Source organism: Pelmatolapia mariae, linkage group LG23, assembly GCF_036321145.2.
Source record: "Pelmatolapia mariae isolate MD_Pm_ZW linkage group LG23, Pm_UMD_F_2, whole genome shotgun sequence".
Taxonomy (NCBI): Eukaryota; Metazoa; Chordata; class Actinopteri; order Cichliformes; family Cichlidae; genus Pelmatolapia; species Pelmatolapia mariae.
Genome location: NC_086246.1, coordinates 23587240 through 23614665, shown reverse-complemented (window position 1 = coordinate 23614665; position 27426 = coordinate 23587240). Strand labels below are relative to the sequence as shown.

Sequence of the window (27426 nt, the reverse complement as noted above, 5' to 3'; positions counted from 1 at the left end):
ATATATATATATATATATATATATATATATATATTTAAATAAAAAGTTGATTACCTTTTATTCTATATTCATATTAGCTTATAAAGTATCAACATATATTTATTAAAAATGTAAAGTTGAGGTAATGATTAGCTAGGTAGGAAAGGTTGCTTTCTCAAGTCTGATTTTTATCATCTGTGTGAGGCTAATGTTAGCTAAACTGGGATTACTTTAGACGCTTGTTGAACCGACACCGGCCAGTTGGGAAAGAAATTACTATTTTTTTTAAATAAGTTCTTTTTAGAGGACCAAATTGTTGGTTTACCTTTATTCTACATCTATATTAGCTTATAAAGGATTAAAATGTATACAGTTAGCTTAAGGCCCTCCTTTCTATATCTAAACAGTAACTTAAGCTAATGATTAGCCAGTGTTATTTGCAGCTAAAATGTTTACATTTCCAAAGATGCAGATAGATAATAACAAAAATAAAAGTTACATAAAATGTATTTTATTAAATATTCTAATTTGCCTAAAGTATAGGAGATTTAACACTTATTTGTACTGTATATTTTAAAAACTCAAGTGAAATACAATAAACTGTTGATTGAAATATGAAGAAATATGAAGATTCATAGAAAATTAGAGCAGGTTGAGTGCTCGTGCATGTGACTAACTCAGTGATGGTGGTGCTGATGTGAGGTGAAGGCACGCGCCGCGGAATCGTGCGAGCGCGCGCCCCGATCATCGGTAAAGGACGATGCGGCTGTGTGCGCGCACACCCTCCCCGGACTCGGTGTCTCTGCAGAGCGGACAGCTCCCCGCTCAGTCCTCCTCCGCCTCTGACAACCTATTAAAAACGCCACGTTTCCGCGCGGCTGTCGGTGCCACAGCCGCGGGGGGAGGAGGCCTGTAAGCTCCACCGCAGTCCGAGCTCCAATCCGAGACGCAGCGCTGCGGTTTGTCCGCTTTGGCCATGGCGCAGCGGAGGAGGCTCAGATGAAGGACGCCCTGCGCATCGGGTAAAAAGCTGGAGGAACTTTCCTACTGCTGAATTCCTCTGAACACAGATGTGACACTCTTTCTTTAGAACAGGAAAATCCTCGACTAGCTACAGAGGGAAGCAGACTAAACCGACCAGGCCCCACTGGAGGTCCCTAAACCTCCCTTTGGGCACCACCGGACAGAGGGGGCGGTGTAAACATTGACAGGAGGAGCAGCAGAAGCCATGGCAGACGCGGCGGAGTGTGGGGTGAGAGTGATGTGCCGCTTCAGGCCCCTGAACGAGGCCGAAATTACCCGAGGAGACAAATACATCCCCAAGTTCAAAGAGGACGACACCGTGGTCATAACGGCAAGTCTGCACACTCACTGCTGTCGCCTCAATGCTGTTTACCTGTGTATGTGTGCGCGCGTATGTGTGCACGCCCAGTGATTTAAAGGAAAAGACACCTGCAGACCAGACACGAGTGCTGAGCCATACTGCAAATTTCGTTGTGATCGATACTAAATCAATACAGGGCCAGTATTACCGATACTAATACCGATACTGTTTTAACTTAAACATTTTGTACTATATGTACTATGGGCTATAAATAAAATAGAAATAAAAAAGGTTAAGACATTTTTCATAGCACATATTTGAGGTTTTTTGTTTTGTTTTGTTTTTACAAAAAATATGTTTAAATAATTTAATATGAATCAGTAGGCTTCATACTGAACTTAGAGGATAGAAGCAACAGAGGAGCATCCTATTGCGCTAGTATCGATATGGCGCCAATACTAGCGTTGGTATCGATACTGTCGATATATGGATCGATCCATCCACCTCTACCTAATGCCAAATACGCAGTAAGTCTTTGGTGGTACAGAGGAGCATTACAGCAGCGTGGAAATATTTACTTACTATAAAGACTGCCTCTTTACACCTGTATGATGTTACTTATGTTATTATAACTGATCAAAACTGTCTGATGCACTCATATATAACATCTCAGTGGTTCTCAGTTGGATTCAGCTCTGTGGGAACTGCCTACACCCATCAGTAGGAATCCTAGGCCTACTGCACCAGTATTAGGCCTGATAGTGGGTGCATGTGGGGGACTTTATGGCCCTCCTCTGCAGACAATCAAGGATATTTTTATTTGTTATACAGTCAGCAGAAATCACACAAAATTAAATACATAATGAGGTATTTAAAAGACCAGTGACAGCTGGGAGTCTACTGGTCCTACGTGTTGATAGGCCTATACTGTATCTATAGCCAGACGTAAGCCAGCATAGACACTGCCTCCTTCAAAAGCCACTTTATAATACAGCCTGCTGCTAAGTGTGTGATTCAGTATGTTATTTGAAATTATAATAAAATTTTATATACACACAAATATTTAAAGGTAGGCACATTAGAATACATGTGTATCAAATCAGGTTTTTACACGAAAAACTAAGTAAATTTAGTACTATGTGAGTAATTCTAAGTTCTTTTAAATGCTGCATAAGTAATTTTTGGTACTTTTAAGTAAATGTAATTATCACATCAGTCATTCTTAAGTGCTTTTGAGTCTATTTAAGTACTGCATGAGTAATTTGTAAATGTAAGTACTGTGTAATATAATATATAGGATAATATACATTATATGGCCTGCCCCTCAAAAAGTACAGCATACTTATGATATAAGGTGGGCAAATATTGTTGGCATTTCTGTTAAATTGCCAGAGAATAACGCGGTAATTGCAGAATAATTATCACCTTTAAGTATTTGTAGGTAAATGTAATTGCATAATAATTTAAAATAAAATACATTGAAATTCCATTTAATTACAGAACAATTACTTCATTAGTGGCAGGGTGAATTAGTGTTACAACCTAACCTTATGCAGGTGATGAAGGTCACTGACCCACTGCCAAACCGGTCCTGCTGCATGGTGTTGCAGGCATCTCCACGTCTGTCGCACATGCTCAGTATGAGTCTGCTCTCATTTCTAAAGGTCTCACAGGTGGACCTGCTCGTTCATTGGAGCTGCACGACGCTGGGCTGTGAGCACACGTCCCACTACAGGATGTCAGGGCCTCGCGCCACCCTCACAGAGTCTGTTTCCAACAGTTTGTGGTTGAAACATGTAGTCGAGGAGCAAGGTGGGGGTCATTTCGTAGGGCTCTGGCAGCGCTCCCCCTGCTTCTTCAGCACTGTCCGTCTGACCTCCACACTCTGGAGACTGGTTCAAAAACTCTTCGGTGGAGGAGCTGGACAACCTGTGCAACCTGGGGTGAATCAGTCTCTCCATTGCACCTGCTGTCACTGCTGAAATGGACCCACACTGGTTTCTGCTTCCCAACAAGGCACAGTGGTATCCCTGGAGTTTAACTGACTGCGAGTCATGCTGTGATGATCAAGTGTTCCCTCAATATTTTTGAACAGTTCAGATCTCTTATTAAAAGGATCCGACCTCAATCACCTGATGCTCTGACTCTTCAGAAACGCCCCTGTTTATTTTGTACAGGACCTCTCATGAAAACATGTTCTTTTTATTCTTAATGAGCCTGTACCTCATGGGAAATTCTTATTTATTTGTACATAAATGGATAGTTTTTCTTTTTACATCAGATTTGTGCTTTCTCTGTGACCCCACTATCTTAAAAAAAAGGTGAATTTTTCTGTAAAATCTGCTGCAGAGGGAGGGTGACTGAAGATGAAGATGTGTCACCTCCATCAGCAGCCCTCTGTTATCCGTGCAGTTGCTTTAATCGCCCAGCAACACTTTCTCCTCCGTCAGGACAAACTTGCGCATCGCCGCCTCGTGCCATCAATCAGCAGAGCAGAAGCACATTACCGACAAACACACCCCGATACTGTCTGTGTCAGGGGTTTCTCTGCTTTATTTTGGGGGCTCGGAGTGCTGCTGCCGCTGCCTCCAAGTGCTGAGAGCAGCGTTTTTGCAGCAGGAATGAGGCTTTTCCCCTGAGAGCAGGAGTCAGGAGCTGGATGAATGATGGATGGCAGTTACTGGAGCATTTTGAAGAAACGGTAGAGATTTCTGGCCCAGCTTCACCCATTTCCAAGCTGCATAGAAAAGGAGAGAGAGGATGAAAACTGATAGGTTAAAGCTCTGAATCCATAATCCAAAGCAACCAATCACGCATGTCCACAGAAACATCCTCTAATGAGGCAGCTACAAGTACCATCTTTTTTTGTCCATAAACTGGACAAGTTCAGTTTCTTTGTCCTTTACAGCAGGTATAGAAATAACTCCATCAGCATTTTGATTGGAGAAACGGGACTATTTAAACAATGAGGACCTGAAACACAGGTGAGGATAGTCGGCACCAGCCAGTCTAACACAGGAGACGAAGGAAAACAAACCGTCGAAGTAAAAACAGGAAATAATGAAAGGAGATTGATGCAGGCGTGAATATCAACATTTAACAAGGGCGTGTATAAGTATAAGTTTATAAATGAGAGGAAGACTCAGGGAGGAACAGCTGGGGAAACACTGCGGAAGCTTATTGACAGAAACACGACATCCAAAAGTGAAAAATCACAACTCGATTCAAAGACGTGATGCAGGAAATAAAGGTTACGGTAAAGAGAGCATAGAACACAGGAACCCAGAAATCCAACGACACCAGGAACAACAATAAAACCTCAAAAGAAGCCCAAACTCATGCACTCAACAGACACTTTATTAGGTACACCTTGCTCGTACAGGATCGGGCCTCCTTTTTCCTTAAGAGCTGCTTTAATTCTTCATGGCACAGATTCAACATGTTGTTGGAAACATTGTGCCAAAGTGTGCCAAGAAAATATCCGCCCACACCATTACGCCACCATCGGCGGTGTGAAGCGCTGATACAATGGCAGGTTGGATCCATGCTTTCAGATTGTCACCCTACCATCTGAATGCTGCAGCAGAAATTGAGACTCATCAGAGACTCTTAAATATTTGAGCTAACGAGCAGTTAAACGAGTGTACCTAATGAAGTGACTGGTGGGTGTACATTCACAAAGAATTCAAAACAAAGCAAACCAAGTAGGCGGTCTTTGTATCCATGTTTGTATCCTTTTCCCAGAGTGTTTGAATCTTCGTGCCAAACCCCCTTATCTGGTTATTTCTAACAGTATATCTGTATTATTGATACAGTTTCGTGAATCATGCTTTAAATATCACGGGCGACTGGGAGCAGCTGTGTTCGGTGTTTGGTGCTGCGATGACTCTGAAGCCTGTCGCTGTGTGTCTTTGTCATTGTGAATCAGGGCAAACCGTACATGTTCGACCGTGTGCTGCCTCCCAACACGACGCAGGAGCAAGTGTACGACCAGTGTGCCAAACAGATAGTGAAAGGTAAGAAGCTTTAAACTGAGGAAGCATAGCTCTTTATGTAACCGTCATCTATCGAACATCTGCACACGGACTTAATCTGCTCTACATTCTTTTTCATTGTTGCTTTACATAATGGAGCCATGGAAATGAGTGATTCCCGGAGCAGCATGGCTGATGCTGGATTTTTGGGGGCCTGACATTAATTTCATCATCATTATTATTAGATTATGTATGCATATGTACATGCAATATGTTAGAGTTGTATTCGTAGGCCAGCTGTTTAAAAATCTCTCCTCCCACCAGAGTTTATATGTTCCACCTGTATGCCACGAATCCATGAATTTTCTTCTTTCCTTCCTGCCTGGCAGCTCCATCTTTAACATCCTTCGTCTATCATATGGGTTGTCCCTCTTCTGCACATGCTCAAACCTTCGCTTACCTCTCTAACTTTGTCCCCAAACCCCGAGCTGTCCCCCTGATGCACTCATTTCTAATCCTGTCCATCCTGATCACTCCACACCTCCTATACACTGAAGGTAAAAGCACTTCTGCACAGGACACACCTGTGCGTCCTTCTCCTCCAGCCTCCTCTCTCCTCTAGATGCATTTTAGGAGTTGAGATGTCCTTCAACCCAGCGTACAGTTACTGGTTTCTAGTATAACCTGCAGGTAGCATCAGTAGATGGATGCACTAGTGTTTATAACTGTGAAGGTTTAGTGCTCATTTAGCGGAGAAGCGGGCTGGACTGTGTCGTAGATTCGTTTGCGGGGTTCAGACATGCTGATGTTGTTGCACCCTTGTGTCTTTGTGTTACTCCAGATGTGCTGGGCGGCTACAATGGGACCATCTTCGCCTATGGGCAGACGTCCTCCGGGAAGACCCACACCATGGAGGTGAGACGCTCATTAGATCACGCGTGCTCTTAAATCCTGAGATGTTCACTAGTGACCAGATGTCAACTGCAGAGGGGCTTCATTCCTTTAAAGTTACAGCTTTTTTACATAACGGTGACTAAAGACTATCAAAGTGACAGCAAATACTCTCTATAGGCCTTTGTGTAAAGACGTGCGGTGACTTTTATTTGGAACTTTCAAACAGTTGGAGGATTAGAGCACAGCGAGCGTTGTGTAACAGGCTTACTCCCAACAGGAAACCCACTCAGGCTCGTGCGAGGGGTAGGATTCAAGGAATCAAAAGCTGGTAAGGTTAACATCTTGGAAAAGCCTTTAATCATCACGTCCAACTCAGCGTGTGTTTTAAAGGAGTGAAATTTAATGATTATTAGTAGAAAATAGTCAGAGGAGCTCTTCGTCATTTCGACATGTCACCAGTATAACTTCAGCTCGGAGTCTAATCCTAAAGCCTGGTTTTAATTCTCTGATCTGATCTCTGCTTCAGCGTCTTTAAGTCAAACTTTTAAGTCCACCTCTGAACCCAGATGTGTCTTCTTTAAATTTCTTCATTTAAAAAGGCTTTAAAATTGGGCTTTGCAGCCACAGGACCTGGGCACCTTCCAGCCATTGAGTCGACCATGAATTCATCTCGATACCAAAATATTCTAGAGTGAAATGTCAGGCCGTCTTTTTTTGACAGCCAAAGCTTGGCTCAAACTGGGTAACAACGATGATCCCAAGCACAGCAGCAAATCTACAACAGAATGACTGAAAAAGAAAAGAATCAAGCTTCTGCAATGCTCCAATCAAAGTCCAACTCCAGACCTCAACCTGACTAAAATGCTGTGTATACATAAATGCCCACCAACCTCAGTTACCTGAGCAACTCTGTAGAGAAGAGTGGGCCAAGATTCCTCCACCGTGGTGTGACAGTGTGATAAAGCTGCACAGAAAACCATGACTTCAAGTTATTGCTGCTAAAGCTACAAAATCATGAGGTGGACTTCTAGTTTTTCACAGGTTCTTGGTTCAGTTTTTGTTAAATCAAAAAAATAACACGACACATGACGGCAATATCGTGTGTTGTTGTTCATCTCAGGTTGCATTTACCTCATTTTAAAACCCGCTAAGTACCAGATGATTTCTTTAAAACTGTCCTGCTACGTGAAACCTTACAACTGACAGAGGATGCACTTTCTTTGCAACGCGCCTGTTCAGTTAATAACAATGAAAATCAGTTTAAATCATATAGCACCAGGTCATGACAACAGTCAACTCAACATGCTTTATATCGCAACATCCTCTGTGAGCAAGCAGTTGGGGACTGTGGGTAAAAATAACCCCCCGTTTATAACAGGAAGAAACACGGCAACATGCTGGAACTGTTTGGGGAGTTAAGAGGAAAGAGAAACGAGAACGAGAAAATAGTCACCATTTGTTGGTCACCAGCGGACGTTTCAGGCTCCGGTTGCCTAGGAAACCCTCTAATGTATTTACCACCCCCAACATATGGCAGCATTAAAGAGCCACATTACACACAAAATTATCAAAGGGAGAAAAAGACTGCAAAAACTGCATCGCTGTAATATAACACATGACTGTTGTTGTGTTCAGGGCAAACTGCATGACCCGCAGCTGATGGGAATCATCCCTCGCATCGCCCGCGACATCTTTGACCACATCTACTCGATGGACGAGAACCTCGAGTTCCACATCAAGGTGAGAACAGGAGTCGTTCACAGTTTACCTCCTGAAAAATGAACTAAATGTCAGGTGTGAGCTCCTGCACTGGAGACCTGCAGCCTGTGGCCGTCTCTGAGATGTTTGTTAACAAAGTCTGTGAAAGGAAAAACACACACACAACCCAAAAAGTTTTGATGTGAAATAAAAGGTAAATGATAGAGTTTACGGTGCAGTAAAGACCTTAAATCTGACAAACTGAGGAAGATGAATTCACGTTCAGGGCGATGAATTAAAAGTTTTTAGATTTGTGAGACAGATGCGTTTCTCTATGCAGGTCTCTTATTTTGAAATCTACTTGGACAAGATCCGAGACCTGCTGGACGGTAAGACAGGCTGTTTATCTGAAGCACTCAGCAGTCTTAAAATGTGACTTTTAAAACCACCGCGATGTGATTTGGATGATCTTTTTTCTGTCTGAAGTGTCAAAGACGAACCTCTCCGTCCACGAAGACAAGAACAGAGTGCCCTATGTGAAGGTTGGTGAGCTGAGCGAGAGCTGTGACACAGTCATGTGTTTCCTGCATGAGGATCCTGCAGGTTTAGCTTTTCATTTGTTAAGAAGTGAAGAGGTTTATATTTTTAATCTCCCCGTGTGCCTGAGCTGGAGCCTCAACTCAGCAATGTTTAATTTTAGATGAGCGAATGATTCAGTTACCGTTTTAGTCATCTGTGCAGGTTTACTACACCTAAAAACCTTAAAATGGCGGTTTTTCGGTCTTTTCTTTATCCTGTAATCGATGCTCATGTCCACACTGGCTGCTGCAGGTCATGATTCTTCTTTTCAGGGCTGCACTGAGCGTTTTGTGTCCAGTCCAGAGGAGGTGATGGACGTCATCGATGAGGGCAAATCCAATCGGCATGTGGCAGTGACCAGTACGTATTTTTATGTGTCTGCTTCAAAAGCGGCACATTTTTAAAAGGTTTCCTGGTATTCATTTCTACACTCATTGACCACTTTATTAGATACACCTTGCCTGTACCATGTCGGGACCTTCTGTTGCCTTCAGAGCTGTCGTGAATCGTCATAGATTCGACAAGTTGCTGAGACATTCCTCAGATTTTGGTTCATACTGTAGAGGAGCTGGTCTGTCCACACAGTGGTGGAGCTGTACAGCATCAGCAGCTGCTTCACCTCCAGTTTGTTCCTCCCGAGAAACTCTACAGGAGGTGGAGTCACTTTTGGGCCTTCCTCAGCACTGTAACTGTGTTTTCTGAGCAGGAGAGGTCCACAGTGATGTAAGGCCCCAAAATTTAAAAGAGGAAACCTTCGCCATACAGCCACCTTTAATATTGAGGAGGGTAGGGGCAGTTTCTCCCTGAAGTCGATGATGACCTTCTTCCTTTGTGTTGATGGACACGTTCGCTCTGCTCATCCCTGCAGGCTGTCTCATCTTCTATCATTAGTCATTTCGAACTGAGGTGGGGGGAGGAGGTGGCGCTTAAAGTCAACAAGTTCTGTGTTTATGGAAGTTAGGCGAGGGGCAGCCAATCAGAAGAGAGTGGGCTTAAAAAAGAGGAGCTAAAACGCCCTGCTTCAAACTTAGCGGCTACATTAGGATTGTTAAAAGCTGGGAATTGTTCAAAACTATTTGTATGGAGTCCCAGAATAAAAATAAGGAGTTGGACTTAAACACAAAAGGTCCTTTAACCTCTTAATATCCATCAAGTCAGCGGCAAAGCCCTAAAAGTTAGGTTAAAGATTTTAGCACAGCTCCTGAAACTTCTTAAGGAGGCAGAAACACCTCAATATCTAGATTTAAATGTTTTATTTTCACCTGAAATCTTAAAAGAAGATAAATAGCCTTTTCTGGTTCCTTTTCTGCGGTTGTATTGATTTTTTGCTTAATTTTGTAGACATGAACGAGCACAGCTCTCGCAGCCACAGCATCTTCCTCATCAACATAAAGCAGGAAAACGTAGAGACGGAGAAGAAGCTGTCTGGGAAGCTCTACCTGGTCGACCTGGCTGGCAGCGAGAAGGTTGGTCCAAGCGAAATCAGAAACGTGTCCTTAGGGTTTGCTTCGAGACTTTCCTGAGCTGTAAAGCTGATGGATAACCTGCTCGATTGCTGTTTGGTCAGGTGAGCAAGACGGGAGCTGAGGGGGCGGTGCTGGACGAGGCAAAGAACATCAACAAATCCCTCTCAGCGCTGGGAAACGTCATCTCAGCTCTGGCTGAGGGCACCGTAAGTCCATCCCAGTTCTGTTTCTTATGTAAGTGAAGAAGTATGAAATATTAGAAAACCTCAGCACAGCTGTATTTTCTTTTCTTCAGAAAACCCACGTGCCGTACAGAGACAGTAAGATGACTCGGATCCTGCAGGACTCTTTGGGAGGGAACTGTCGCACCACCATCATCATCTGCTGCTCACCGTCCATCTACAACGAGGCCGAGACCAAGTCCACGCTCATGTTTGGACAGAGGTATCTGCGAGCTCTTCTGTCTAATGTACTCGGTGCCAAAACAGGGCAGTGTTTTTTACTTTCTTTTTTCCATTTTTTCCATAATTAACCCCCAAAATACATTAAAAAAAACAACAGAAATTTTAAAAAGGAGTCTTTCATCCTTTAAACAGCTAAGATTTTACGTACCACCATATACAGTTTCATCTGAAGTAACCAAAACCACCTCATATTTTTCACAGAGGAAGAGAAACACACAAAAAAAGATTCAAAAAAGGGTTTCCTCCTCCTCCTATGTTCATCAAAGACCTCCAACTACCTTGTCCCTTCCCTGGTACTGCCCCCCGAACCCACTGCACCACTACTCCTGTGCAGTGGAACCACATCCGCCACATGCTTTCAGATACTTTTTGTCCCACTTCTTCTTTTGTCCAGTTTCCTCAAATTTTTTAAGGCCACACTGCACACACTGCTCATATATGTCAAGTTTTTAGCTAATAGCTCTCTGGGAATCACCTTGTTGGTCCAAAAATACTAGTTTATGTCTGTCAAACTGTTTGGTATTTTTCACAGATTCAACCAAAGAAATTGGAGCAAATTATGATTGAGGCTACGTCCACATGTACACGGGTATTTTTGAAAACTGAGATTTTCCGTTTTCGTTTAAAAAAAAGATCCCGTCCACACGTAAACGCAAAAACGAAGGAAAACGCTGGTAGGAACATGCCAAAGCAACAGGTGGCGATATATTCCTAACCGTGTAGAAATGTTGGCCAATCGTTGGGAAAGAGTAAACAAAGATGGCGCATAGAAGCAGAACTGAGTCCTATGTGTGGAGGGACAGAAACTGTGTTGTATATGTAAGCATTTAAACACTGGAGAGAGTAAAGTTAACAGTAACAGTATTTTATCTAAGTCCGCCATTGTAGAAATCCATTTCACCAAAACAATAACGTGGCGCACAGTGTGACGTCAAAAAAGGCGCACACCTTTGACGCTGCGTTTTCTCCTTTTTCCTCGTCCACACGTAAATGCAAAAACTGAGTTTTCGAAAATCTCCACCCTGGCAGGAGTTTTAAAAAATCTCAGTTTTCAGTGACAAAAAACGCCGTTTACGTGTGGACGAAAGGTGCAAACGCATAGAAAAATCTGCGTTTTCAAAAATACCCGGGTACGTGTGGACGTAGCCTGAAAATGAGTTAAAAAAGCAGCCAAAGACATTCAGAAAGCCTGGAGAACTGTTGCTCGAGACCACCTTAAAAATGACAAGAAAGTCTGACTATTATAAGTCTGACTCAGGTTATATAAACATTTCCTCACATACAGCTGTTATGAAGCAGGAAACTGGATCCTCAAATGGCTACAAGATGGACTTTTTGCACTTCTGCAAACGAAAAACTTACTTAACTTACTTAACTTAAACTTAATAATTACAAAAGAAAAAACTAATCAGGCAAATCAGACATTAGTCTAAAATCAGTTTTGAATCAAACACAGAGTTGCTGTTTGTGTTTGTGGGAGAGTATCAGTGTATCCAGTCCATCTGCAAAGGTACACGGTGACTCATTTGGTGCAAACTAGCAAACAGATGGCTCTGAGATTCCCGCTGTGCATCTGGGTTTATTCTTATTTATAGACCGACACTGCCGCCTTCTTGTTTTCACGTCATGTGAAACTGAGAATAATGAACATTTTCCATTTTCTACACAGTTTTTTTTCCTCACACTTCATTCTGAAGCACATTTCATTCATCTGCTTCACTTCTTTAGATGTTACAGTTTCATAAAAGTGACGCGTCTATAAAGATCCTCGACCGCAGCGATGTAATCATTTATTTTAAAAATCAAGCTGAAATCCACTGAGCCTTGATCAGTGAGTTCAGACTGAGCAGTGCCACAGAGGCTGATTACTGTGCAACCATCTGCCCTGTGCTGAGGAAATTCAATTAATTAGGAGATTTCCATCGTGAGAGGAAAGATCGAGAGGGGCGGAGGTCCTCTGGGAGAAAACAGACTCACACATGTAGCATGTGGAAGCGACTGTATTAGCTGGAAAGGTAGAAAACACACTCAGAAACAGCTGTAAAATGTGTTGCTTTATTTCCACTAAAACAGCAAAAACATGCTTACCTGCAGGGAAAAAAGAAAAAAGGCGTAAACTCTTGGATGCTCCAGCTACTTTCATCTCATCATGCTGAATGTTGCAAACTTGCATGGTCAGATGATCAAATTCCTGCATGTGTGGCTTTTTTTGTAAGCTCTTGTTTTCAGCAGATGATTTTTAAAGAAGTAGAAACTAAGTAGTGGAAAATAAACCTGAAAATGTTGCTTTTAATCATTGTAATCAGGGGTTAACTTGACATTTGGTGGTTAGGGGAAGCCTGAGATCCTGTGTAGCTGTGCAGCAGGAATAATCACAAATAAGTCACCAGATTATTTGTTTTCTTTGATTTAACCTGCTGAATCTAACACACTTTAAATAGATGTTACATGAATGTGGAACATAAAGGTGGAATTTGATGCCAATCTAACCCCTGTCCATTACTGTAAGATGAACCACACTTAAAGTGCAGTTCAGTATTTTGATTTGATTACTATATTAACTGAATGAGCTGCAACAAACTGTCAATAAAGTCCAGAGAAGAAGTCTAACAATCAGGCACGATGAGATTATTAAAAGACTAATGCTTACTGTCTGTGTCCGCTCAGAGCGAAGACCATCAAGAACACAGTGTCTGTGAACCTGGAGCTGACGGCCGAGGAGTGGAAGAAGAAATACGAGAAGGAGAAGGAGAAGAACAAGAACCTGAAGAGCATCATCCAGAGGCTGGAGGCCGAACTCAACCGCTGGAGAAACGGTGAGATTAAAGCGGCCTGCAAGGGCTGATTAAAGGAAACAGCTGCTGTGAGCTCCTGAGTGTTGATCGGTGGTTACGCAGTGGGATGCCACAGTAAGTTATGAATAGTTAACGTGCTGCCTTTCTGCTTCCTATGCACTCATTTCTATACCTTTAAATAAATGATATTTCAAAGGGAACCCACCTTCTGTTGCACGGTTGCTGCTTGGTGGGACTTATTACAGAGTTACGCATCAGATGTCCTGATTAACAGCCCTCAGCCTGAGATGTTTACCAAGGAAGCTAATAAAGAGGCCCTAATTTTAAAGCAACTGCTTTGGTGAACGTGTGATGGGAAGGTGGACAAAGGGTGGGATGGACAGTCGTGGTGATCTATTCTGTAAGATAAAGACCCTACAATAATACAGAGAAAACCTCAGCAGTCAGACGACACCCACCCTGTGAGTAAGCATTTGGTGACAGTGAGAAGGAAAAACCCCTATTTAACAGAAGAAAGCTAGCAGAGATTAAAATGAATTGCTGATGATTAAATAGTGCAGTAGTGGTGTGTACTAGTAGCTGCTACTTTGTTTTTAGGAGACTTTGACCTTTGAGAGTCAGATGCTCTCTGTGACACACACACACAGAAAATGTTTTTTTCTCCATGCATGCCAACAAGCAGAAATAAAAGAGAAAAAAAAGTGGGCGGTGGCCTGAGAAACTCGAGTTTCATTAACCTCACAGGCTCTTTTAGGTAGCTGTGTGTGCACATGCTCAGTCTGTGACGTCTGGAAATCACATGTAATTACAGCTCAGATTAATCTGCCGCTGTGATAATGTGTGGGGTCTGATCGGCTCACGCCTTGTCCTGCCCGAATGTTGTAGATTCTGTGTAAACCCACCATGAAGGACGCCACGCTGCCTGTGTGTGTTTCCTCACCACACTTCCTCCCTCTCTGCTGAGACTGCAGGGTCTCCTTCACAGCATCCTCGCCCTTTTTTCCCCCAATTCTGTTGCATAGTAACCACTCCTCCTCCTCCTCTCAGTCCTTTCTTTGCTTTAATGCCTCCCTGCCTTCACCCCCCTCCTCCCCCTTTCTTTCTGTTGCCATTGTTGCTTTTTTATGTTTAATTCCCCTGTGGATGCTGATAACACTCCCCCTCCTTAGCATCAAATCAGCTCAGCTGCAGCATCCAAAGCTCCTGACATGTAAATGCAGCACTCTCACACACACATACACACATATTATGCTGATACAGTGTTTGTGGTTTGAGTCAGCCGCTGGCTTCCTGCCCTGCCGTTTAAAAGGAAGCAGCTCTCCGCCTCCTTCAGTCTGTCCTCTGCTCCATCTCCTCATTAGCTGCTGGCTTTTATCACCAAACCCACAGTTAGAAAATCAATAATCACACAAACACTGGTGAAGTCAGCATGATTTCACTCAGTGCAGTATAACTGATGCAGTTTTCTCCTGAAGGAAAATCATCAGAATTGTAAAAATAGTAATAATAATAGTAAGTTGTGTGCTGGCTTACAAACGTAGCCAGCCCCCAAACCTGATGTTTCAGGAAATACATCAGGTTTATTTTAATTATCTTATAATAACTTATCTAATTTACTTTGATAAACTACAGTATCCTGGTGTTATCTTGACTGCAAGGCAACAATTGTTCCTTTTACGTTAAAAGACTGCTGCCAGGATCTACTACCCTACATGCACGTTGCAGACGATTTATTTGGTTTTGTGCATTACAGTAAAACATCTCCACTTTAGTCTCTAACGTCCAAAAGAATTTGTGGTTTGTTCAGATGCATCTTTGCAGACCCTAAGCTATGCTGCCATGTTCTTTTCAGAGAGATGAACCCTTCTTCCCACTTCATTTATGAAGCCTGCTTGAGCATCAAGTCTCTTTTAGTTTCTCAGCTTGGTTTTAACATCTGGTTTGTTACTTCAAAATGCGTAAACTGAGGCTTAGTTAATGCACTTATTACAGTATTTACACTTTTATCGTGATTTAAGAATTCTTCAACAAAATTAAGATTATATGATGCGACGCACTGAGGCATAATGTGACAACTATGGTGCTACTCCATGTGACACCATACCACAACATATGGCACGATCAGAGTGTTTAAAACGTTCTCACACTAACATGTGTGTATATAATGGATGCATGAGTAGAATATCTAACAAGTGAGTTCCTATCACAGGGGAGAACGTTCCTGAGGAGGAGCAGCAGAGCTCTAAAGATCAGAGGAGCGGCGAGCCGTACGACAACACTCCCATCATCGACAACCTGCTGCCAGCCGGAGGAGGTGTCTCCGTCTCCGGTGACGAGAGGAGGAAATACGAGGAGGACGTAAGGAACCTGTACAAACAGCTGGATGACAAGGTGAGCAACAGGACGAGGCTGAAGCTGGTTTATTGTAAACATGTCACATACAGCTATCTCAGGATGGGTTTTATTCATCTTCTGTCTGAAACAAAGTGTTCTAGCTCCTCCCCCTTTCTTCTGATTGGCTGCCCCTCATAAAAATAGATTTGAATGGCAGGTGGTTCACCATATATGTGACATATCAGCCCTATGTCACATATATGGTGAACCTATATGATGAACCACAGAGCCAAGAGTGTTTGATCAGTCTGAAGCCTGAGCTTTGGGCTCACAGGGATTACATGTACACATACTGCCCTCATTATTTAAACAATTCCTGAAACTCTGTATATTTTATTGCCGCTGACAGGATGACGAAATTAACCAACACAGTCAGCTGGCAGAGAAACTCAAGGAGCAGATGATGGATCAAGAAGAGGTTTGTCTCCCAGCTCATGACGGTTAATAGTAATGATAGAGCATGCCTGCTTATTTCCTCTGACACGTGTTTTTTTTTTTAATCTGTGCAGCTGCTGGCGTCAACACGACGCGACTATGAGAAGATCCAGGAGGAGCTGTGCCGGCTGCAGACGGAGAATGAGCTAGCCAAGGAGGAGGTGAAGGAGGTGCTTCAGGCCCTGGAGGAGCTGGCAGTTAACTACGACCAGAAGAGCCAAGAGGTGGAGGAGCGAAACCAAGCCAACGCGCAGCTGACCGAGAAGCTGCAGCACAAGACGGTGGGTCGTGACTTTCCTGAATCCTACTAGATTACACATGAAGTGCAGCGATGCAGAGGCATGCTGACAGACTGCCTTTGCGGCGGCATCCTCAGGCGCTGCTGTCGGTGCTTGAGAGGGAGGTGAGTCAGCTGCAGGAGCTTAACGGCCTGCAGAGAAAGCGTGCTGCCGAGGTCCTCAACCTTCTTCTGAGAGACCTCAGTGACATCGGCGCCATCATCGGCACCAGCGATGTCAAGACGGCTGCGGTGAGCACCCACGAGCACATGACAAAAACCTTACCAACCTTACCCGAAACAGACACATGACCCTTTAACCCGGCTCGTCCTCCTTCCCTCTCAGTGCTCAGAGATGAAGGGGAACGGCTCGGCGCTGGAGGAGGAGTTTACCGTCGCTCGCCTCTACATCAGCAAGATGAAGTCCGAGGTCAAGTCTTTGGTCAACCGCAGCAAGCAGCTGGAGAGCGCCCAGGCCGACGCCCACCGCAAGATCCAGGCCAACGAGAAGGAGCTGGCGTCCTGTCAGCTGCTCATCTCCCAGGTAAGCGTCACCTGACGTCGTCACGCTAACAGAGTTCTCCTGGAGTTTGGTAGAGTGTCAGTCACGTGTTGCTGTCCCTGCAGCATCAGGCCAAGATAAAGTCTCTGACCGACTACATGCAGAACATGGAGCAGAAGAAAAGGCAGCTGGAGGAGAGTCAGGACGCTCTCACCGAAGAGCTCGCCAAACTGCATGCTCAAGGTCGGTCCTAGAAACCTCCACGGGCTCTTAAAAACCAGACTAATTTATACAGTTAGGCAGTATGAGCACAGCTGACATGTCATCCCACCCCGAAAAAAAGAAAAGCTCAAAACAACAAAGAAAAAGATGTTCCTAATATATGAGACACCACTTTAACCTTTTAGTTGTTACTGATTCAATAACCATTATTTAATCAGTGTGTTTTTTAGGTTTTCTTTATACCTCAGGTACACACAAAGAAAGCACTGGAAGGTCTTTAATTTGAACTCTCACTGAACTTTATCCATCACTGGAATATCACATAGATTAGGACTAGACGACACTGTATCTTACAACATGCAGGGTGCTCTGAGCACGAGTGGCCAGTATATTATGTCTGAGTATCACCACAGGGGCTAAAGTGGGATCTGGCAGGCGGGGGGACCTTACGATCAGGTGCATCAGTGCTGTGTGGTGAAAATAATTACTTAATAATAATAACAATAATAATAATAATAATGATAATGATTATTATTGTCTGCTGCTGTATCACTAGCTAGACACTGAAGTATCACAACTACGACTTTATTTGCATCTGCACCATGAACGCATCACATGAAGGTATAAGTGGGCCGTGGGATTTTATTATTTTATTATTACTGAGCAAATGTGTCCATGCAGTCAGTCTGCAGCACATAAGAAATAATTGCCAGTAATGTGCATTAATCTGCCATTCTGAACCTTTGAGGCCCTCTTTAACCCCTGCATCCACATTAGTCAAATTTCACATGTGTATTATGTGTGCACTGTGTTTGGGAATCATGCGTTCCAAGGATCATTACACTTTCTTGATGCCCACATTTGCTTTTTGCTTTTGTGGAAGAAGACAGTCACCTTATGACATATCCAGGGGATGGATGTGATAGAGTCTTGCACGTCAGAGTTTTTTTTTTTTTTACGATTAAGATGAATTTCACAAAAAGGGTGGGCTGAGTAACTACGCTACGAAGGTGAGGGTTTGTCTTTGGTTGTGTTTGAGTCTGTGAGTCTATGGTTTGACCCCCGGTGGGAAGTCTTTTGTCTGTTTCATCAGACTTGATTTAAATTGTCTTTCAGTAAAATATCTCACAGTTTGAAGTTTGAGAGTTTAGCTTTGTGAGTAAATTTGGTCTTTGCCTTCAGTTTCTGACACAGCATAATTATTTTGTCTTTAGAGAAAATGCACGAGGAAAAGGAGAAGGAGGACATCGGCAGAGCGGGCGGAGACGATGACATCAAGGTAAAAAAACACAGCACAAAATTTGATTTTGACTTCTTCGAGACTGAAGAAGTCACTTGGATGAGTGACGAAATGTTTCTCCCACAAAACGCTACGTCCAGATGAACAGATTCAACTTTTGGAGAAAATTTGATTTTGATTTTTACAAAATATTAAAATCTGGAACCTAACAGAGTTCAGCACAGTCTGAACTCTGTTAGGCAGCTTTCTTGTTGTTTCGTTAAGTAGACTCCAGGAATAGTTCTCCAGGCTTCTTGAAGGACATTCAAAGCTCTTCTTTGGGTGTTTCTGACTTTTTTGTTCTGTTCTTTGTCAATTCAATTCAATTCAATTCAATAAAACTTTATTGATCCTGAAGGTCGACCCCGAAGGAACCCCGAAGGAAATTGGGTTAAGGCTGCCGACCTTTTGCCAGCGCCATCTTACCCTTCTGACCATACATACATTACACAAACATCACATGGGGAAGACAGGTCAGAGAGGTATAACAATGGAAAATGCACCACATGAGGAAAGATAAGGAGAAAAAAATAACTCCCCCCAGACTGAGCTCCAACAGGGAGATCAGTTTGAGAACAGAAAAAAAAACACATCAGCACATAGCACATGAAAAAACTCTTAGTACACCAGAGAAACACATGACAAGCAACAGGGGTGGGTAAAGGGTGAGAGACAGCCAATGTAGACAGTACATCCGGGCCTGCAGCATACAGGTCATACATGGTCTCCTTGATCCACCGTCAGCATCGGAGGGGAATAAGCGTCGAAGGCGTTTGGAGGGGGAGGGGGGGTGAGTGTACATCTGTATGTGTATATGTCTGTGTGCGTGTGTGTGTGTCCAGAGTTTAGCTGAGACAGTGTCCTTCGCCCTGCCAGGCTAAGTAAACAGTCTTCCAGCCAACCCAGGTGGCCTTGCATAGAATGGGAAGAACAGTCTAAACACAGTCGTTATCAGGGTGTTGTTGTTCAGCTCCAGCCTTGAGACCGCAGCTGGCAGCGAAGGGATATCCGCATTATGATGGTGGTTTTTACTTTAGAGTGAACAACTCATATGAATTTCAAAGCTGTTCTTAACACTCCGACACTGGTCTCTCAATCTCCCGTTGGAGAGCCGTGAGCTTCTCCATGATGTTATCAAACTTACGCTCCGTGATGTTGTCATTCTTGTGCTCAAAGAGCCGATTCTGAGAACTCACGACCGCAGTGAGCTTCTCCAAGATGTGATCCAACTTCCACTCAGAGGTGTTATTCTGAGTGAACTTCTCCATGATGTAATCCAATTTACGCTCAGAGGTCTTATTCTGAGTATTCACGGCAGCCGTAAGCTTCTCCAAGATCTTATCCGTGCTGCACTCAGTGAGCCCAGTCTGAGAACTCGCGCCTCGTCCCATCGTTTCAATCCCAGCGGGCAGCCCTGGGGGTTTGAACAGCCGGTTCCGCTTCCTTAATTCTTCGATAAGCCAGGGCCAAGCCAGCTCCGATCAGCAAGAACCCTGTTATCATGGTTCCGAATAGGTAGATATCTTCAGCGTCCTCGATCGACAGTCCCGCCAGGCACACGATCCTCCATTTCTGCCACCCATCCATCGTGTATCCGGCAGGGAAAGTACCACCAGGGCACTCGGGCTCTCCCGAGCCCAGACTTCTCGTTGAGAAAAGGGTGTCAATAGCATTCAGAGACCAGTTGATCAAATCCATAATTCTCTTTTAGGTTTTAGAGAACAGACTGTGAGAGAGTGTTCCAGGGAAAGTAATAAAAAACACGAGACAAGACAAGGACATAAGAGGCTAAGCAGGGAAGATAAGGGAGAGGAGGAGAGGAGAAAAGTGCGACCGCCTCCGCCGAGAGCAAGAGAAGAATGTCAACATGATCCCACACTGCTTCAATAATGTTGAGGTCCGGGCTCTGGGGAGCCCAATCCATGACTGATAGTGTTCCACTGTGGGTTTTTACTGCATTAACAATGTGTTTGGGATCATTGTCATGCTGAAAAATGAAGCTGTTGACAATCAGAAGTTTTCCAGATGATTTTGCATGGTGTATCAAAATCTGATGGTATTTTTCTGTTTTCATAGTTGTTAATTTTAACAAGGTCTCCACCACCGCTCGCTGAAATGCAGCCGAAAAAATGCTTATAAAGATGATCAGGTACAAGGACTGGACCGCAAATGAGTGAAAAAGCAGCCAATGTCCAAATAAAACCTTTGAAAGAGCTTCAGAAAGCCTGAGAACTATTGCTCAAGAACACTTTAAAAAAAAGAAAATCTGGCGGCTTGGAAGTAAAGCGTAAAGACATGAGGGTTGATTCAAGACATTTGTTCATATTTGTTCATGTTCCAGGTCAGATTGAAGGCAGTAGATCCAGTAACTAGTAGTTAACTACTAGTTAACTAGTAGCTGAGACCCTTCCACGTAGCCTGATTTAAAGTGTTAGACCTAATACAGTCTAACACAGTCCATGTCATAGGTTTATCCAGTATTTAAGTTCTCCAGACTGACCCAGAAATACGAGCCGCTTCTAACAGGAAGCTCTTTTATTTTGGATCATGGATTTGGGATTATCGTAGGGTTATTTTAGTGCGTCATGTTTCTGTTCAGCGTCCTCTGAGGGAATAATGTCGCCAACCTCAGCTCTAATGTGTTTTTATGTCTTCAGAAAACGCTGGAGGAGCAGCTGGAGAACCACAGGGAGGCTCATCAGAAGCAGCTCAGCCGCCTGCGGGATGAGATCGAAGACAAACAGAGGATGCTGGACGAGCTCAGAGAGTGAGAAAACATCAGGAAACGCACACACTGACACACACAAACCAACTCTGAGGATGTAACAGCACAGCAGGGGGGGAGACGATGGGAGATTAGGGGAGAGATATCACAGGGAAACCCACAGATGTGCTCAGGTTTTAAAGATTTGAACCCGTTCTACACAAATCCTGATCTTTTCAGACGAGCTCAGGCCACGAGCAGATACACACATATACCCATTTTAACATTCCCCTCAGCCCTCAGAGTAGGGATTTCCACTCAGGTTGTCTTCAAAGGGAGACTGCTGTGGGGAAGAAGCAGCTCAGAGAACAAGTGCGAGCGAGGAGCTGCTGCCTGAAAGCGATCAAAGATCTGGGCTCAAAGTCGGCTTCTGCTTCAAAAGAAGAGTTAACATGACTAGAAAGTGACTTTCAAGGCCTCAACCTGCAACTTTAGAGCCTCCAACTAAACATGCTTCGATTCCAAACCACATTTTCTGAAACTAGAGAGCATATTTATTAAAACAGTTTCTCCCTCTCAGTCTAAATCAGGGGCTGTTACTGGAGCAGGAGCGACTCATGTCGGATTACTACAAACTGCAGGCGGAGGAGCAGGACAAGAATGCAAAGCTGGAGAGGCTCGTGTAGGTGAACACAAGCATCTTAGAGCTAATTTGAGACAATAAAAGTGTCACATGGTTTGATTATTGCTCTGTTTTCTGTACAGGCTGCTGAATGAACAAAGGGAGCAGGCCCGAGAGGACCTGAAGGGTCTGGAGGAGACTGTGGTGAGACTCAGTGATGGCCCCATAACCACTCTCACCTTTGAAGTCACAGCTGTTCTAACCTTAGATGTCTGTTTAGTCACATAACAAAGGAAAGAAACTGCATTGCTGGAAGTCTGCACCAATGCAGGCTTGCTCAAAAACAGTGCTTTGTAATATATTTTATGAGAATGGAGGCAAGTCGGAGGATTAAAAAAATGTTGTTAGTATAGTGCATCTCATTGATCCGGCTGTTTACAACTTCATCCCAAAGAGTCGTGCGGACAGATTTCTTAAAAGTGCACTTCTTTTTCTTACATTTAGATAAAAAGGGGAGTTTCAGTGATCGAGCCTCAAGGAAACAGCTGTGATTTGATGCTGTATAAATGAAACAGAATTTCAATGAATACCCTGAGTAGGGATGGGAAGCTGGATACTGATGTTTCAACGCTGTGTCGAGCTTATGAAGCACTGATCTGAAGTGCCGTTCAAAACACCCACTTCACATGACCATGGCTTTTTCAGGTTTCACCCTAGCTTTAGCAGATGGTAGAATAAACCTGATGACATCTTTAATTTAGTTCAATTTAATTTAACAGTATTTACATACAAATGAATTCAACTGAACTGAATTAAAAAGAAAAAAACAACAGTCTGATGATTCCCTATGAGCAAATACTTGGCGACAGTGGGGAGGAAGAACTCACTTTAAAAAGGAAGAAACCTCTGGCAGAATGTAAATCCCAGAACTATTATGTGGGTCTAAATTTCAGCTTTCACTCCCTTCTTGTTCACTCAGGCCAAAGAGCTGCAAACTCTGCACAACCTGCGCAAACTCTTCGTCCAGGACCTCACTGCACGGGTTAAGAAGGTAGATCTTTTTACTGTTGACACATACGACTGGTCGTTTAATGTAGTTTGGTGTAATTTTCCTCTATTATAAGAGTGCAGAGCTTGACTGTGAGGAGGGACTCAGCAACATTGCACAGAAACAGAAAATCTCATTCTTGGAGAACAATTTGGAGCAGCTGACTAAGGTCCACAAACAGGTACGGTTGCTATACAGAGGCTGAATCCATAAAATTATTATTAAACAGAAATGTTGAGCGCTGTGAGATACAGTGCGGTAAAACGATGCTCGGTAACTTCATGCCGCCGCCCTCAGCTGGTCCGGGACAACGCAGACCTTCGCTGCGAACTGCCCAAGCTGGAGAAGCGTCTGCGAGCCACGGCCGAGCGAGTCAAAGCGCTGGAGAACGCCTTGAAGGAGGCCAAGGAGAACGCCATGAGGGACCGCAAGCGCTACCAGCAGGAGGTGGACCGCATCAAAGAGGCTGTGCGGGCCAAGAACATGGCCAGGAGGGGATACTCTGCACAGATCGGTGAGCTTTTACTTCCATTTATTATTTCACTGAAACAGATGTGCTCATGTGACAGCTGTCGGACAAAGAGGACCGGTTCACACTGGGGTTAAACCTGCCACCAGCAACGTAGCTGAACCTGGACACAAAACATTTCCAAATGAGTGATAGTATTTCTAGATAACTGCTATACGTTTAAATAACCATCTTTACGCTAAAGAGTAGCAATTTAAATTGGTTTTGCTGAAAATATGCTGATTGGCAGGATTGTTTCTGTGGCCTGGACACGGATGCTCTTGTTGCTGTACTTTTATAACACAGATTACAGCCATTTGTGTTGAGAAGCCTATTGCAAATTGATGCTTATCAGCACAATCTGACTCAAATATTTGCAAAATTTTCCAATTTGTCTGAGAGGGATTGTAGTCAGCCCAAGTCAGACTGCAATGTTAAACCTGTTTCATAGTACAGATGATACCCTGTGAGGAACATTTGGTGACTAAGGTGGGGAAGAATTCCATTTTAACAGGAAGTGACTTCTGGGAGAACTATACTCAGGGAAGGGGAGCCAGGGGAAAGATTCAATTCCTCTGAGAGTAGCTTTTCCAGTTGATATTTCAACCAGAAAAATTGAAATATCTGAGCTGGTTTAAACTTGAAACAAACAAACAAAAAAGAAAACACTGGATAAAAAAACAGACCTGAATATGGATCCCTGGGAGAAAGATAAATCAGGCAATGGATCAAGATGTTCCTTTTTTTGTGTTTTCAGCAAAGCCTATCCGGCCCGGACATCATCCACTGTCCTCCCCGATCTGCAGCTCCATCAGAGCCGGAGGTGTTGATATTCATAACAACTGAACCCACAACAGCAACATAATCCTGTGAGTGCAAAAATCTGTTTTCCATTTTACGAAATATAATTTCCTTCACTTGTCTTACACATGGCTACCACCAGGGGGCGGTTAACAACTATATCACTTACACATGAACTGGATGTAAGACAGTCTCAGAGATTTGCCTCTTGTTGCAGACGACCATAAACAACTCAACGCATGCTCACCACCCCACCTGGATCCACACATCCCCTCCTCTTGGAGCACCAATGGGAGGCCTTCACGACAGACTGTCATCGCTCGGAGAAGCACCATCCAAACATTGTGTAAATACTGATATGAGACATATTTAATTTGCTGAATGTAGATCTCAGAGGCCTCATTTATAACACATTCTCTGTTATAAGTTTAGTTTTCTGGATCTTCTGATGGTAGATTGTCGTTATTATGCAACAGATTAAAAGCTCGATGTTTATGAGTGAGGCCCTGAATCCGCTTATGTATTAGAAATGAAAATGAAGCTTAAGTTTTAGGTTTGTGCAGCTTTACAGGAAAAGGCAAACGTGTCAGTTTTTAGATAAGTATTGATTCTGCGTTCATTTTATGGATTGAGATAGTTTAACGTTTTAGGAAACAACTTGCTTTCTTTCCTTTTTCTCTCAGTCGTCATGATGAGAGAAGTGACACCACTCGAGTGTATCTGATCAATATGAAGCTACAGCCAACAGACGGTTAGCTTAGGTTAGCATAAAGACCAGGGAATGGCAATCACAGAGGTCTTTGGTCCTGTACTCTATATACCTCTGTGCAAACAGCCACTTGTCATTAGGTTGGTGAAAATACACATTTTTCCCTAGTGATCCAGTGGTTGTCAGATGGTTGCTGACTGGTGACTGACGCTACAGCAGCATCCCTCCAAAATGGCAGTTACACCGAAGACAGCAGTTTACTATGGATAAACGCCTCATCCCACTCCGTAGCCTAAATGGCGACCATTAGGTTGATAATTGCTCCGTGCTCTTTATAGAAATGCTGACTGGACAGTGTAATCACTACAACTCATTGCAAACTCTAGGAAGAAAATTTAACACGCATAATCAGCAAATTACACCCCAGCTCATTTACGTCAATGCCTGAAGATGATTTCTGCAGGTATGCTACCTGCATATTTTGGAAAACATCTACAACTTATTAACAGATCCTGAATTGAAAATCTCATCCATATTTTTTAGAAGTATTTTAACTATGGACCAGAAAATTGTACCCACCAAAAACAGACTCACTACAAGCTACTAAACTGTATAATGATGGTATGTGACATAAAACAATGTATTATTTATAATATAACGGAGAAGAACTACTCTTCCCGCAATCCTTAACTGAAACAGCGGCATCTCTGATTGGTGGAAGTTGCTGTTGAATGACATTGACCTTGGAAATGTGTAAACCCACAAACATCAGAATGGACGAGTGGCGATTCCAGTCAGGAACATAGCACCATGCCACATCGATAACTTGGCTATACTCGACTACACACGCACAATACAAACTACAAACACTAAATTCTAGAAGGCTGGAAGTCGGTTGCTATGGAATCTGGGATTTGATTGTATTATTGGATGAGTAGTTCTTTCACTGTTAAAAGTTATTATGTACACAGAAGTGGATCATCTACTAATTGGAAGGTCAGTGGTTCAACTCCCGGCTTCTCTTGTGTTCATGTTAAAGTGTCTTTGGGCAAGAAACAGAACACTGAGTTGCCCCCAGTGCATCCATGAGGGAGAATGCTAGGTTAAAAGCAGTTAGACACAGTGAATGGGTGAATGAGTCCCAGACTCCGTACCTTGCTTTTTTTCCCCTTTATTTATTTATTTAGTAGATCAAATAAAATCTGTTTATGGCCACGATTTATCTTGTTGCTGGTTGGTTCAAGGCTTAAAACTCTTTTCTGAAACGTCAGTGGAGAAAAGGAGTGGAATATTTATTTCTGGAAACAGAGAACTTAAAATAAAAATGGCTGTTTCACCATTTTAACCTAAGCTAACTGACTGCAGGATGTAGCTTCATGCTTACTTTTATGGATGTGATTTGTATCAAAGCAGGGCCTTTCTAACCTCGATGATGTTGAAGGTTATTGCTGGAGCTGGGCAGCAGAAACATGCTTCCACACAACTGTCTTTGCTTGTGTCTTGGTCTTGTCTTCCAGATTTTATAATTTTTGTGTTTAAACTTTTGATTACAGGTGACAATAAAAAGAAACCCTTTGATTTGGTTTTAGAAAACATGCTCTGGGCTTCAAAAATTTTTTTTTCTTTTTTTGTCATTTTGCGAAGAGGGATCTGCGCTGCTTTAGCTCTTGAGGAACACTGACCAGCCAATCAGTTGCTCCTAGGACTATGAGCCTAGTTTATAGCTCTGGTTTAAAGCTGATTTACCTTTTTTCTCCCCACACAATTTCAGTGTCTGGATCGTTGTAATAGTCTGCACTCAATCTGTAAAGTTTCTGATTGGCCAGTCAGAGTCTTTAAAAACAGATTCGAAGGCAGAATAAAGGTTTTTCCCCTCAGGCCAAAGTAATTAAAATCTCAGTGGATAAGCTGGATAAGTTTTTCCCTTTAGAAAACTCAAATCATCAAAACAGCACTCCAGCTTTAGAAATGAACACATTTCTCTACATTGACTTGTGACTTTGTAACTTTCTTTTTTAACGTCAAAAGGCTGTAATTTAATGAGGCCTCTTGACCCTTTAGTGGTACATTAGACGTTTGTGCTGCTTTCCTTTATGGTGCCTGTTTAGCATATTTTTATATACATTATTGTCTCAGTGTAAAAGGCCCAATTACAGTTGTTCTTTGGTTATAGACTACCATTTTAGTTTCTTTTAGGTATCAGAGAGTAGCAGTCATTAAGCTCGAGGACGATACCCTACAATCTAGCTTGATGACTGCTACCCTTCTAATGACGACCCCTACCCTTTGAATTAGCTTCTTGACCAGTGGCAGTCATCCAGCTTGATGACTGCCACCATTCGACCAGTCATTGGGCTAGATGAGTGCTGCCTTTCGACTGGTCATCACACTTGACTGCTACCCTTTGAACATAAGGCTGAGGACTCTGGTAGGACTGGGCCTTAGTTGTGCAACGTGACTTTTGGGCTAGTTGCTTTTGTTTCTGTGGATGTTGCTGTAGAATGTTACAATTTCGTAATGGTTTAGTTGCAGGACAGCAACAAGCACAGACGACGAATAAGTGAATGTAACTGCATGGACTAGAGCTTGTTGTGTTAAAGGCATGCTCAGGGAGGGCAGTTTCTATACAGGATGCATTTACCTCATCATGTTGTACATTTTGTTTGTTTTAGCTGTAGCATCGTGTATCCAAGTATATCTTACAACTGATGCAATTAAATCTAATAAAGATATATCTATTTAACTTGCTTTT

General features: G+C 43.1%; 1 protein-coding gene across 2 annotated transcripts; it reads left to right on the top strand.

Moving 5' to 3' along the window:
• The first annotated feature begins 723 nt into the window (after positions 1–723).
• On the top strand, positions 724–27396 carry LOC134620007 (kinesin heavy chain-like). 2 transcript variants are annotated; one of them, XM_063465871.1, is made up of 27 exons: positions 724–1001; positions 1075–1333; positions 5232–5319; positions 6119–6192; positions 7807–7911; positions 8210–8258; positions 8356–8411; positions 8721–8808; positions 9790–9914; positions 10016–10120; positions 10210–10358; positions 13046–13194; positions 15383–15564; positions 15917–15985; positions 16077–16283; positions 16379–16531; positions 16626–16823; positions 16907–17024; positions 18218–18282; positions 20940–21049; positions 21567–21668; positions 21752–21812; positions 22588–22659; positions 22733–22837; positions 22954–23170; positions 23922–24033; positions 24183–27396. In XM_063465871.1, exons 2-26 carry the CDS (start codon positions 1208–1210, stop codon positions 24008–24010), a joined length of 2862 nt encoding a protein of 953 aa, XP_063321941.1. In that variant the 5' UTR covers positions 724–1001; positions 1075–1207; the 3' UTR covers positions 24011–24033; positions 24183–27396. The 2 variants fall into 2 exon arrangements, with proteins under 2 accessions (XP_063321941.1, XP_063321940.1); XM_063465870.1 differs by having other exon boundaries at positions 1070–1333.
• The last annotated feature ends 30 nt before the right edge of the window (positions 27397–27426 follow it).

Excerpts from the sequence above, each read along its gene's own strand:
- LOC134620007 (XM_063465871.1), top strand. The coding sequence starts at position 1,208 with ATGGCAGACGCGGCGGAGTGTGGGGTGAGAGTGATGTGCCGCTTCAGG. Across the intron at positions 9,915-10,015 it reads ACCTGGCTGGCAGCGAGAAG|GTGAGCAAGACGGGAGCTGA; the intron begins GTTGGTCCAAGC and ends CTGTTTGGTCAG. Across the intron at positions 16,532-16,625 it reads GCGATGTCAAGACGGCTGCG|TGCTCAGAGATGAAGGGGAA; the intron begins GTGAGCACCCAC and ends CTTCCCTCTCAG.